At 32.5% G+C, this 14,484-nt stretch overlaps 1 protein-coding gene across 4 annotated transcripts in view; it reads left to right on the top strand.

Annotated features, from left to right (window-relative positions):
* Nucleotides 1-14,484, top strand: part of SS18 (SS18 subunit of BAF chromatin remodeling complex) — a 68,428-nt gene that overhangs the window by 48,199 nt on the left and 5,745 nt on the right. For 2 of the 4 annotated variants that reach the window (XM_039844061.1, XM_039844053.1), the window contains exons 7-10: nt 522-626; nt 3,352-3,444; nt 4,154-4,276; nt 6,497-6,630. In XM_039844061.1, the coding sequence (XP_039699995.1) occupies nt 522-626; nt 3,352-3,444; nt 4,154-4,276; nt 6,497-6,630 (455 nt within the window). The remainder of the gene's footprint in view (nt 1-521; nt 627-3,351; nt 3,445-4,153; nt 4,277-6,496; nt 6,631-14,484) is intronic. The other 2 variants (XM_039844071.1, XM_039844063.1) reach the window with 2 other exon arrangements.

Genomic DNA, 14,484 nt, shown 5'->3' on the forward strand with positions numbered 1-14,484 from the left:
ATATTTTTTTCCTAAAAGATAGTGGATATAGTAGATACAGAGGGTCACAAATTGGATAGGAGCTTCCTGGTATACAGCTTTTTTCTGGAAAAAAGTTACATCACAAAATTTTATATCAAAAGCTAATTTACAGCAGAAAATACTGTTTTATTTTTGAGACAGTACTAAATATATGGTCAGAAACAAACCCTAATTTCAATACTATTCAAATATAAAAATAAAAAGGAAATTAATTTTCTACCAGTTTGACCTACTTTTTAAGAAGTTAGTTTTTGTTTTTTTGAGTTGATGTTGTTTGATATTGCATGTGTGATCTTAACATTAACTTTTGTGAAATGTGCGTGTGGTGTTGGCTGTGTGTTTATGTATGTGTGTAGAAAAATAGTTGAAAGTATACGAAATGCCAGAGCATGGGAGGGAAATCTACAGCTGAGAAATAATCTCTTATAACATCAGATTAGAAAGCCTTTGATGACCTAGAGAACAAATTGTTTACATCTTGACTGATTGTGGTTTTTCAGGCCCACCACAGCAGTACTCAGGCCAGGAAGACTATTATGGGGACCAATACAGTCATGGTGGACAAGGTCCTCCAGAAGGCATGAACCAGCAGTATTACCCTGATGGTAATCTCTCCTAATGTTAACTTTCCCATTTTCTATCCCTGCCCAATATTAATGTAGATAGCTATTCAGAACATTTTAATGTGGATGAAGAAACTAATAGTTTCTTCTGAATTTAGAACACTTCAGTAATCTAAAGCACCAATGATACATTAGTTTATAATATTGATTTCAAAGTATATTTTGTTTAGATATTCCATGTTAGTACCATCAGGAGTCATGTTCTGTCACTGGAATCCTTTCTTATATAAAAGAGGATCCTTTTATATTTGGAATTGTTCATTTGAACCAAAGCCATTGTTACCGATTTACGTTTTTAAATAACAGCTTTATATAAAGAGATAATTCGCATACCATAAAGTTCACCTATCGGTTTACTTTTATGCATTGTATAAATACATAGAATTTCTTGAGTTTTTCCCCCATGTTTCGTCATTTTAGTTAATGTTTCATACTTCTGAAAGAACTAGGATTTGTATATATTAGCATTTGCATTCGGGAAAGGTTTGGACGCTAAATTTATCCGTAATATAGTTGTGTATAGAGTCAGTAGAATAGGAATGGTATTTGGAAACCAGATTTTAATTTTAGGTATTTAGTGTAATGGCATATTTTTTTTAGTAGGAAAGTGGCTTGTGAAAAAGTGGTCAGCGAAAATATGCTGCACTTAGTAACAATCTAAGCATCCATGGAAGCTTTCACTGTAGAGTTCATTTCTTTTCAGTTTTTCTGTATGTTTGAAAAATTTATTATACAATGGTGAAGAAAAAAGAATCCAAACTTATAAAACTGATTAGTTATCACATTACAAAATGATTTGTCTTGTTATGAAAGGATTTGCCAGTCTTCATTTATGTAGTTAAGCTCTTTTTCTATATTTAAGGTAAACTATTTAACAGAGAAACTTGGAGAATCTAAGAATTTAAAGCTAAGATATTGGGACTGTTGACTAGAAGTTAATGTAAGCTAGTAAGAACATGTAGTTTGGTGTATTTAAAAATCATTTTGCCTGCCATTTTTCATTATTGTATAAAGCATAAAGGTTCATCGGTATAAGGACATTGGTTTTATTACAGAGGCTCTGCCTATAGAGGCAGAGCAAACACTTAAAAAATTTTTTCATACAATAAATATTAGTGATAGCAATGACGTGTATGGATAATTCTGGTTGGAAAACAACTTTTTTTTTAATCTCAAGTTTTCTTGTCCCATGTAGATATTAAGATTTTTTTTTAATGAAAAACTTCAGTAAGTTTATAGACTTACAGATATTTTATAAAAGTGAAATCTAGGTTAAATGTTATGTATTAGAAGTCTGCTGAATAGAAATGATTGGTTTAATTTTTAAAATACATTTAAGTAATTTAGTTGAATTTGACACTGATATTTTGGTCCTGAGAATTTCCTGAAATGTAAAATTTGTATTGTTATAAATAGGATCTTTCTATTCAAAATAGATATATTATTTTTGTAAATATCAGAACTCTAAAGTTACTATAAATAATTCATCTTATTATATCAGGGGATTTAAAAATTTAAATGGTATAATTTTTGCATAGATTATCAGAATTTTTGACATTTACGTATTCTATTTATAACAATAATTAATTTTCTTAGACTGCATTGGATATTTTCTTATTACATTTAGATATTTATGCCAGTAAATATGTAGATTAGGAGTTGGCAAACTTTTTTCTGTAAAGGGCCAGAGAGTAAATATGTTAGTCTGTGTGTGCCATCTAGTCTTGGTCTCAACTAACAAACTCTTGTTGTAGCATGAAAACAGATATCGAAAATATGAGTGGGCATGACTATGTTCCAGTAAAACTTTTTTCAAAAACAGGTCACTGGCCATATTTAGACTGCAGGCCATAGTTTGCCAACCATTAATGTAGATACTTATGAAATGGTTTGGAAACACTGGAATTAATCATAACAGTATTCCTTCTTCCTTAATTAGGCATTCTTCTAAAACGAGGTTCAGATTTTAGCTAACTGAAAGGTTATTTCTTGCATTTTCTTTGTGCAATTTAATTAAAAAGACTAGAGTACTGATTTTCATTCAAGTTCAGTCAACTCACAGGTGAAATTTATCGTATCTTAAAGCTTAACACTTAATTTTATGGACGTGTATGTTTGTATTACTCTAGAAATAGTTTCTAAAGGCTTCTAGGATGACAGCATTAAGCATTATGTTTTTGGTTCTGAAAATACTTCAAGATACATATATTTTATTCAAGTAAATAGAATGTGAAAAATATGTTTCAGTTTTTAAACTTATGGAGCTCTTTTATATTTTACATTGTTTAGCATATGCTGTGGAATTGGCGACCAACAGAAAAGGTGTTTAACAAAATATGATAATTGTTTCCTTTGTTCATTCTAATTTAATTCAAGTTATTTACATGTGAAAGGCCTAAATACGTTCATTCTCTTAAAAAAAATGGAAGATAAAGTTTTCTTTCCCCCTTGATGAGGATTATCAGAGTTAAGACAAAGTGTACTGTTTCTAAAACTACTGTTTTTTGCTTTTAAAAAAATTTGCACGTTATCTCGATGTGAAAACAATCACTTTGGTAAATATTTGGCTAATGCAATTGAAATTATTTTTTATGTATTTCCATTTCTTTTTCTTTTTTTTCAGTTTTATCTGAAAGTTTAAATATATTTAGGGTTTTCACTCAGTGGCCATTAACGTTTCTTCCTGTCTCTTGTCGAATTGATGTAGGTCATAATGATTACGGTTATCAGCAACCGTCGTATCCTGAACAAGGCTACGATAGGCCTTATGAGGATTCCTCACAACATTACTACGAAGGAGGTATCTATATACCTTCACACACATACACATATATATCCCCTCCTACAGGAACAAAAATTCTTGCATAAGACAACTTCTACCCGTGCAAAGCTCTTGTAGAATAATAGTTTGCTGGCTGTCTTGAAATTACAGGGAGTCCAGAACAATCAAAATAATTTCCTTACAAATATTTAAAATGTATAACCATGACTTGCCATTTCTAACAACAATAAAAAGACTAAAACATTTAAAAATAATTTTTTCTCAGTGGAAATTTTCTATTTGAACCTAAATCCATTGATCCAGTTTTTTTTCTTGTGTGTGTTTACATATGTATAATTTCACATATAAGTATAGCGCCTTTAGGAAACAGCTTGCTGATCTTGTGTAGCTAGTGTGTGCTCTTGTAGCTGTCTTTAATTTTGTCTTTTTTATTTTATTTAGCATAGTCATGATCTTATGACTGTGATGTTCCAGTAAATGTAATGCTCGTATGGCAGAGACGCTGAAAATGCTGCAGTTCAACCTTGCAAAATTGGCTTTAACTGCAGTTTGTTTGGCCGAAATCCTTCTGTTTGGTTTGAGTTTTTTCCTTGTTTTGTTAACTTTTAAAAAATCAATATGGCATATTATTTTGTTCTTGTGTTGTTAGCTATGCATCTTAGAGAAAAAGATTAATTAAGCAAACTTCTCAGGTTTTTTTTCCCCCTTTTCTCCAACTATCCTATAGGAAATTCACAGTATGGCCAACAGCAAGATGCTTACCAAGGACCACCTCCTCAACAGGGATATCCACCCCAGCAGCAGCAGTACCCAGGGCAGCAAGGCTATCCCGGACAGCAGCAGGGCTACGGTAATACCTTACTGCGGTTTATTTTTGTCTCCCCAAAACATAGTGATTAGCGTTTCTAAATATGGAAGCGTATCTTTATCATTTTTGAAAAGTCACAATTTTAGCTTAGTCTATTATTAGTGTTTATTTAAAATGTTCTTAGGTAAACTGTTAATCCATTTAAAAAGAAACAAACTGTAGATGGTTCACTGATTAAAGATAGGCCATGTAGTCATATCAAAGACAAGAAAAATGAATTCTTAAACCTATTTTGTATTCCAGCCAGTAGTTTTGTGTGCGCTTGGAAAACTGATGAATTGGGTGATTATTAACCATATCTACATAATCTGCTTAGCAAATTTGTTTTTAAAACTAATGACTCTTACTGTGAAAAATAACATTGATTTTTAAAGTACAAATGTTGTCTGTTTGGAATGCATAAAGAAAATGTTTTTTTTCATTCTGTAGTTAAATAGCAACATACACATCCACAGGAGTATATTTATTACAGCTATGTATCCTTACAGAATTTGAGAGAATTTTAGCCACATTTTCCTGCTATATACTCACTTTAATATCTGCTAGCTGGATAGCTGACTTCAAATAACTATTTCATAAGGAGTGGGGAATCAAGGACCTGATATCTCAATCTTAAATTTCAGGCTACTATAACTACTTTAGATGTAGGAAAATATGATTTTAATGAAAGAGAAGTAGCTGTTTATTAATTTGACATCATCTCTTGTTAACATGGTTTCTTCCACACATGAGTAATGTCTTATTACTTTTATTCATTGATTTAAGCTCTGCTATTACTGTGGCACTTCTCTCTACTTGTGATAACAAATCTAAGAACCAGTATCAGGCTAAAAATTCTTTTGTGCCTTCAATATGTGCTTTGAAATTCAGTCAGATATTGGGAGTCAGGCATTTTCTCCAAAATGATAAGTCCTACTTTCCCAATTCCAGATGACTTTAGAAATAGTCCATGGATTTCTTGTTTTTAGAAAGAGACTTTCTTCTCAAATTATATTTCCATTTAATGACTACTGAATATTTGTACTTTGAATAGAGTATTTTGGTTTTACTATATTTGCATGGAAACAAATATATTGCTAAATTAACTAAACTTATTGATTTAAGAGAAATACTGTTTTCAGTAGGAAGAGAGAATAAAAAAGTTAAATATTTTTGGTTTAAGTAGCTAAACATTGTTTTGTTAGATATCAGAAATCATAAGGGAGAAGTTCCGATTTTGTTTATCCATAGACTTCAGTTATCAAACTTTCTTCTAATAGAAAATTTAGTTTTAATAATTGAATCTATAGTAATTAAATAAAATAGGTTAATGTAATTTATTTAAGCTTGAAAAATTTTTTTGGCATTTTTCTGCAATTAACATTTTTTATGACAGGTTTTGAATGGCTGTGATAAAAAACAAATATCAAAGTTTTTCAGCTTATGCTTTCTAAAACGTGCATTATAATAGACAATAGTAGAGTTTGTGAAACAGACATATTTATTTGGCAAGGCAAATTAGTCTCTTGACATTTCTGATATTTGAAATAATTCATTTTTATAGGTTAAGTATTAAAGATGATTGGTATACAGAATATAACTTTTGAATCAAATTTTTTCACATGCAACCTTGGCTTTTTAAATCTTCAGTTTCTGTTTGAAAATATTGTGATAATAAGTTTGTCAATGCAGAGCATAAAGCATTCTTTTGGTGATTGCAAATATAAATCTAGAATTTACATGTAAAATCATTCTTTTTGATTCTTTTGGTGATTGCAAGTATAAATCTACATACAGCTGTAAATATCATTGATTTCGAAACTTTATTCAGAAACTGCTTCAGTATTTTAATTTGAATCTGCTTCGTGCCTTTTCTTTTACCTCTTGCTTATACTAGTTAACAATAGAAGTAGAGATGAATTTTCTTAATATGAAATTAAGCCGAGTCTCTTTTACTCATCTGGACATAAAAATTTTAATGGCTAATACATTACACAATACTTACACTGAATCAAAGCTTCTGGCACATGGTGGTATCCTTACAATATTTTTACTCATTATAACCTTTGGAATTTATTTTTAAAAGCATTTGAGAAAAACAAGATACCAAACTATCCGTTTTAGTTTAGATATAAAAATATAACATCTAGTTTTAATTTTTTTCTAGGGTTCTAGGGTTTTAGGTTTTCAGCTGGGCTCTTGTTTATGTTAATTATTTTGCAGGTCCTTCACAAGGTGGTCCAGGTCCTCAGTATTCTAACTACCCACAGGGACAAGGTCAGCAGTATGGGGGGTATAGACCCACACAGCCTGGACCACCACAACCACCACAGCAGAGGCCTTATGGATATGACCAGGTAAGTTATTTGGCCAACTGCGTGATCACCCCTATTGTTTGTTTATTCTTAATTAGGTTAAATATTTTTCACTTGAAGGCTCATTTTTCCCGCCTTCTGTTCATAAATACATGAGATGACAACAACAAAAACTATTTTAAATCTTTTTCATAGAGTGCTAGCACAGTGGATCATAATTGCTATAATATGTAAAACATGCCTTATCTCTAGGCACCAGCATTCATTCCTAGTAATTCATTCATATTTTATATTCTCTCTTTTTCCTCCCCTCTACCCACTCCCCACTTGCTCCCTCTCCCTCTCTCCTTCTTCTTTACCTCCAGGCATACTTCTCTTAGCTATTTCAAACATCATTCCCTGTTCTAAAGCCCCTAATTTCTTTGATCTCCCTCATATTTATTGCTGAAGATTGCATTGACTGACCCATTGAGATTTGGAGTCCATCTGTGTCAGTGCTCTTATTAGCTCTCTTCTTTACTTCAAGATGTCCACTACACTTTCTTCACCTCCGTGATATCCTTTCTTTTTAAATTCATACTTACTTCTTATCTCTGTTGCCTCCTTCCATACACACATTTGTTATCTCAGGTCTTAATAATCTTACCTATTGTCTTTCCTTCTATCTTCAAATATGTACAGGTGTATCTCATCCTAAGACAACTGTATTTTCTTGAACCTAGGGTTTATTTAAGTTCCTTGTTTTCAGCAGTAAATGTTTCAGACTTAATATTCTGTGCCGCAGTCATTATTTTATGAATCTTCTCATACATACTCTGTAATGAAATGATTTATGTTGGCAATTTCTTTAGATTGGTTTCAGGTTTGTCTAATGATTTTTCTGGTGAGGATAATCTGGTCTGTTCACCACTTAAGCTACCTAAAGTAGGTTATTGTTTTGTAAGTTAGGGTTCCAGGGCCAGTGTACATGATCTGGTTTGAAGAACAGCTCATTTGCAGTGCTAATTAGAAATCGAGGCATGAACAAGTTTTGTATCAGTGTTCTCAAGCTTTTAACTCCTTTGTACTGACACTTCCTATTTAAGTGATAAAGATAAAGAGATATAAGAGACTTAAACTAAAAAGGTAAGGACAGTTGACTAATATTTTAAAATACACTGGAACTAAAAAGATTAGGCAGAAGATTTATCTAAATTTTAACAGTAATTTAAGTCTTGGCTAGTGATTATTTAAGGGCAAGTATTTAAGGGCAAGGTTCTTGAGAAGATAACATTTAGGCTCATTCTAATCCATAAGTTAACTTTTCAAAAAGTGAAATTTGGGTCATTTATTTCCTGTTGAACAACTATTATTTTCTGTGTGTACTGGACACTGTTAAGGTCCTAGATAAGTAAAACAGGCATGGTTCCTATGACTCATGGAACAACTGACTGTCTTGAATTTACTTTAGTATTTAACACATGTTCTTATTTTCATGATTTTCTTTAGCTTCTCTGTTACTATGCTATTTCGTTTCTCTTAATTTCTAGTGATTCCTTCATGCTTATCTTTCTTTTACTCAAATATCAATTTTTGGCTCAGTGTCATTCTTAGTCTCTATATTTACCCTGTCTTATATTTTTAGTATCCTTAGCTCACCCTTCTCAACCCAACTTCAACTCCATTTTTTTTTTTTTACCTGTGTACAGAACATCTCTCTTTGGGTGTTTTGCCGTTTTCCTCAACTTCGGCATATTGTGGCATAAACTGACCATTTTCTAAATCGGCGTATTTCTAAATCCCCTATAGTTAACATCATTAAGTAAATGTTTCTTGAGCAACATTTATATGCCAGGTACCTCAGATTGGGATATGCTGGGAACTAAGATTGACATGGACTCTGCCTTTGTGAACGTAAGTCTAGATGGGGTTCAGATACATGAGTAGGCAACATAATATAGTGTGACTTGGACTACTTAGATGAGGAAAAGACAAGATTTTTTGTGGAAGGGGCTCCTAATCCAGATATAGAGAAAAGTGTTCCTTGAGAAATATTAGATAAGTATGAGGGCTGAGGGTGTGTACTTATTAGCCAGTTAGACATAGAGGAGGGAGAAGAGTTTTCTAGTCAGAAAGAAGTGCATTCACGAAGGACTACTGTTGACATATATGGTTCAATAAAGCAGAAGCATGAGGAAGAAGAGGCAAGACTAGAGAGAGAAATTGGTGTTAGATTAGGAGGATTCTTAAAAGCCATATACAGGACTTGATAAACATGGTGTATGATACACAATTGACTCGAACAACACGATTTGAACTGCGCAAGTCCACTTATATGTAGATTTTTTTCAACTGATTGTAGTTCAGATGACCTATATAGTTCAAACCTGTCTCGAACTCCACGGTTGGTAATCTGCCTGTGTGGAGGGCCAACTGTAGTTACATAAAGATTTTCAACTGAGCAGGTCAGCGTCTCTAAACCCTTTATTTTTCAAGTGTCAACCATACTTTAATTGTTATAATTATTCCACCCCTTAACATTCTTAGGAATTTCAGACTATACTGTAGATAAAGACCCATGATGTTTGGGTAATTGTGAGCCACATCTGCTTCCTCCTTAGAAAAAAAACTGAGGAGGGGACTATTTTAGCTATTTTAGAATCAGTGGTCTCCACATTAGTTTTGCATTTCATCTTACCTGTAGCCCCCAAGTCAAACACCTGTTCTCTTCATTACAGGGAAAGTAGCTCACCTCTTCAAGATGGTTAAGGAAATGGAAAACCAAAACAGATTCTTAAACTCAACAGTAATGTAATTATAATAGTGGTCAGGACAGATGAATCTTATAGCAGTGTGCAGTATGAATTAAAAGAGTGGGGAAATTCAGAGAGAAAGCCTTGTTAAGGGGCTGTTTCTCTATCTCAGTAAATAGCATCTCAATTCTTCTAATTCCTCAGGTTAAAAACTTGAGTCATCCTTGACTCCCCTCTTTTTTGCAAATCAAACATCTCAGCACACAGCAAATCTCATCTCTTCCTTTAAAATTATATTCAGTATCTAGCTATTTTTCACAACCTCCTGCTCTTACCCAAGTCATAGTCACAGCTGTCATTCACTTGGATTAGTACAGTAGTATCTTCCTTCCTGGTCTTCTTGCTTTCATTCTGGGTCCTCTACAGGGTATGCTCCACATAGGACCCAGAGTAATCTTTTAAAAACATTGGGCAGATTATGCTACCCCTCTGCATAAAACCCTGTGGTGACTTAATCTCACTCATAGTAAAAGCGAGACCCTGTAATGGCCTTACATGGTTTGTGGCCCTACCTTCTACCCCACCACCTCATCTCTGTATTTATATCCCAGCTACTCATGCCTTCATTCACTATGTTTCAGTCACATTGTCATGAGTGCAAGCATGTTTCTACCTCAGTACCTTCTGCTCCCTCTTCTTGAAATTTTTCTCTTGGTATCGACAATGCTTACTTCCTCACTTCAAATCTCTGCTCTGATATATCAACATATCATATATCAGGAGTCCTTCACTGTTTATTTAAAATAGTAACACTCTCCATTGCCTCACTCTATTTCCCTACCCTTCTTAATATGTTTAAACAGCTTTATTAAATTACAGTTGACATATAATACACTGCACATATTAAAAAGTGCAATTTGATATATTTTGACATGTACATATACTTACGAAATCATCATCAAAATCAAAACGATGAAATATCCATCATTTCCCAAAATTTCCTTATGCCCCTTTGAAATTGTCCTCACCACCAAACTTTCCCTAGAGAACCACTAATCTACTTTCTTTCACTATATATTAGTTACCATGTATTTCTTTTATATAAATGGAATCACATAGTATGTAGTCTTTTTTTGGTCTAGCTTTAACTCAGCATAATTCTCTTGATGTTTATTATTGTATGTACCAATTATTGCTTTTTATTGCTGAATAATATTCCATTATTATGTGAATATACCACAATTTGTTTATCCTTTGAACTAAAGATAGAAGTTTGGGTTTCCAGTTTGGGGCTTTTACAGATAAGTGTTAAGAACATTTGTGTATAAATCTCTGCTTTCATTTTTCTTGGATAAATACCTAGGAGTAGAAAGGCCGGATCATATAGTAGGTATATATTTAACTTTTTAAGAAACTGCCCAATTGTTTTCCAACTTGATTGTACCATTTTACATTCCCACCAGCAGTATATGAGAATTTCAGTTCTCCCCATCCTTGCCAACACTTGGCATGGTCAGTCCTTTAAATTTTATCTATTCTGATACTTAGAGAGTGATATTTCATTGTGCTTTTAATTTGCATGTCCCTAAGGACTAAAGATGTTGACCATTTTCTCATGTGTGTATTATCTTCTCTGAAATGAACTTTCAAACTTTTTGTTCATGTTTAAATTTAGTTCTTGATTTTTTTTACTATTGAGTATTGAGATCTTTATAGATTCTACATATAAGTTCTTTATCAGGTACACGATTTGCAAATTTTTTGTTTTACAAATCTAGTCTCCCTTGTTTTACAATTCTCTTAACACTGTCTTTCAAAGAGAGGAAGTTTAAAATTTTTAAGTCTAGGTTATCAAGTTTTTCTTTTATGGGTATATATTCTAGGTTGACAGTTGTTTTTTTCTTCCCTTTCAGCACTTTAAAGATGTGGCTCCACTGTTTTCTCATTTATATTATTTTTAAGGAAACATCTGCTGTAATTTTTATCTTTCCTCTCTGATAGTGTATCTTTTCTCTGGCTGCTTTTAAGATTTTTTCTTTATGAAATTATTTAACTGAAAATTTCCCTTGCTCAGATTGTGTTCAGATATTTGATTAGAGATGCCTTGGTGTAGTTTTCTTCATTTTTCGTACACTTGGCTTTTGTATAGCGTCTTGGATTTGTGGCTTTATAGTTTACATCAAATTTGAAAAAATTCTGACCAAATATTTTTCTTGTCTCTAAATCCCTTTCTCTGCTCTTCAGACTCCAATTATATGTGTATTTGTCTGCTTAAAGATGTGTTATAGTTAAGTGATTCTCTTCTTTTTTTTTTTTATTCTTTTTTTCTGTCTTTTATTTTAGGTAGTTGTTCTTGCTATGTCTTGAAGTTCACTAATCTTTCTTGTTCATTGTCTAAATTGCTTTTAATCCAGTTCCAGGTAATTTTCATTGCAGACATATTTTTCACCTTTAGAAGTTTGATTTAGGTCTTTTTTATATCTTCCATGCCTTTGCCTAAATCTTGAACATATGGAATACAAGTATGATACTGTTTTGCTATCCTTTCTGTTAATTCTAACATATGAGTCAGTTTTTTTTCTTCTCATTATCAGTCATATTTCCCTCATCCTTTGTATTCATGATAACTTTTGATTAGATGTCAGACATTGTAACTATTTTACTTCGTTGGGTGATAGATATATTTGTGTTTTTAGAAATAGTCTTGGGCTTTGTTTTGCGATGCAGTTAAATAATTTAGAAACAACTTGATCTTTTGGGGATTGCTTTTAATATTTGTTAGGCAGGAACAGAGCAGTGTTTTGTCCTGTGTTAAATATTCTCACTACTACTAAGGATAGACCTTTTTGAGTACTTAGCTCAATGCCCTTGAATTATGAGTTTTTCAGTCTAGGTGATAGGAATAAACACTATTTCTGTTCATATATGAGTGCAAGGTATAGTTTCCTGTACTCCTTTTGGGTGTTTCTTTTTTCAAACTTGGTATTTTCCTTGCATGCCTTTGTATATAAGTACTTTGCTGAACAAAATACTTTAATTGCCATGAAAAACCTATGTTCTTAGTCATTCTTTTATCACATTAACCCTTGAGAATCACTGATCTTTTTACTGTCTCCATATTTGCTTTTTTTCAACATGTTATATACTTGGAATAATGTAGTATATAGCCTTTTCTGATTGGCTTTTCACTTAATAATATGCTTTTAAGGTCTTTTTGTGGTTTCATAGCGGATTTCTTTTTAGTGCTAAATAATATTCCATTGATTGGATGTCCCACAGTTTGTTATTCCATTCATTTATTGAAAGACATCTTTGTTGCTTCCAAGTTTTGATAATTAAGAAAGCTGCTATAAACCTCTGTGTGCAGGTTTTTCATCTTATTTGGATAAATACTAAGGAACACGATTGCTGGATTGTATGGTAAGAGTATATTTAGTTTTATGAGAAACTGCCAAACTGTGTTTTGTAATAGCTGTACCATTTTGCATTCTCACCAGCAATAAATGAGAATTCCTGTCACTCCATATTCTTGCCAGCATTTGGTGGTGTCAATGTTCAGGATTTTAGCTCTTTTAATAGGTGTGCAGTGGTTATCTCATTCTAATTTGCATTCCCTAATGACATATGATGTGGAACTTCTTTTCATATGCTTGTTTACCATCTTTCTATCTTCTTTGGTGAGGTGTCTATTGAGGTTTTGTCCCATTTTTTATTTTATTTTATTTTTTTATTTTTAAAAATTAATTATTTTTTAATTGAAGAAATGATTTAAATTTTTCCCCTATCTACCTCTCCCCTCCCCACTTCCCTCTGATAACCACTGGTCCATTGTCCATGTCCATGAGTCGCTGTTTGTTTGTCCTGTTCATTTGTTGCTTTTAGGTTTATATCCCACATATAAGTGATATCATGTGATTTTCAACTTTTTCTGTCTGGCTTGTTCGCTTAGTATGATTATTTTAAGGTCCATCCATGTTGTTGCAAATGGCAGTATTTCATCTCTTCTTATGGCTAAGTAATATTCCATTGTATATTTGTACCACAGCTTCTTTAGCCAGTCATCTATTATAGGACACCTCGGTTGCTTCCATGTCCTGGCCACTGTGAATAATGCTGCTATGAACATTGGTGTACAAATATCTTTTCAGATATGGGTTTTCAAGTCTTTGTGGTAAATACCCAGTAGAAGGATTGCTGGATCATATGGTAGATCAATTCTTAATTTTTTGAGTAACCTCCATACTGTTATCCATAGTGGCTGTACCAATTTGCAGTCCCTTGGCCCATTTTTTAAATTGGGTTGCTTTGTTTTCTTATGGTCGAGTTTTAAGAGTTCTTTGTATATTTTAGATAACAGTTCTTTTTCATATGTGTCTTTTGCACATATCATCTTCTTGGCTTGTCTTTACATTCTCTTGACATTATCCTTTGCAGAGTAGAGAATTTTAATTTTAAGTTCAGCTTATCATTTATTTCCTTCAGAGATCATACCTTTGATATTGTATCCAAAAAGTCATCAGCAAGTTCAAGGTCATTTAGGTGTTTTCCTATGTTATCTTCTAGGAGTTTTATACTTTTATATTTTACATTTAGGTCTTTGATCTATTTTGAGTTAATTTTTATTAAGGGTGTAAAGTCTGTGTCTAGATTCATTTTTTTGCAGGTGGATGTCCAGTTCTGGCATCATTTGCTTATGTGTCAAAGATCAGCTGATTATATTTATGTGGGTCTATTCATTTATACTATTTATCTATCCTTTCACCAATACCACACTGTCTTGACTGCTTTAGCTTTATAGTAAGTAAGTCTTGAAGTTGGATAGTGTCAGTCCTCCAGCTTTGTTCTTCTTCAATATTGTGTGACTATTCTGGGTCTTCCGCCTCTCCGTATAAACTTTAGAATCACGTTTTATTTATATCCACAAAATAACTTGCTGGGATTCTAAATGGTTTTATGTTGACTCTTTAGATCAACTTGGGAAGAGCTGACATCCTGATAGTATTGAACATGGAATATCTCTCCATTTATTTAGTTTTTTGATTTCTTCTATCAGTTTTGTTTTTCTTCATATAGATCTTATATATTTTTAATTAGATTTATACTTAGGTATTTCATTTTGGAGGTGCTAATGTTTAATGGTATTGGGTTCTTAATTTCAAATTCT

Source organism: Pteropus medius, unplaced genomic scaffold, assembly GCF_902729225.1.
Source record: "Pteropus medius unplaced genomic scaffold, Ma_sr-lr_union100, whole genome shotgun sequence".
Lineage (NCBI taxonomy): Eukaryota > Metazoa > Chordata > Mammalia > Chiroptera > Pteropodidae > Pteropus > Pteropus medius.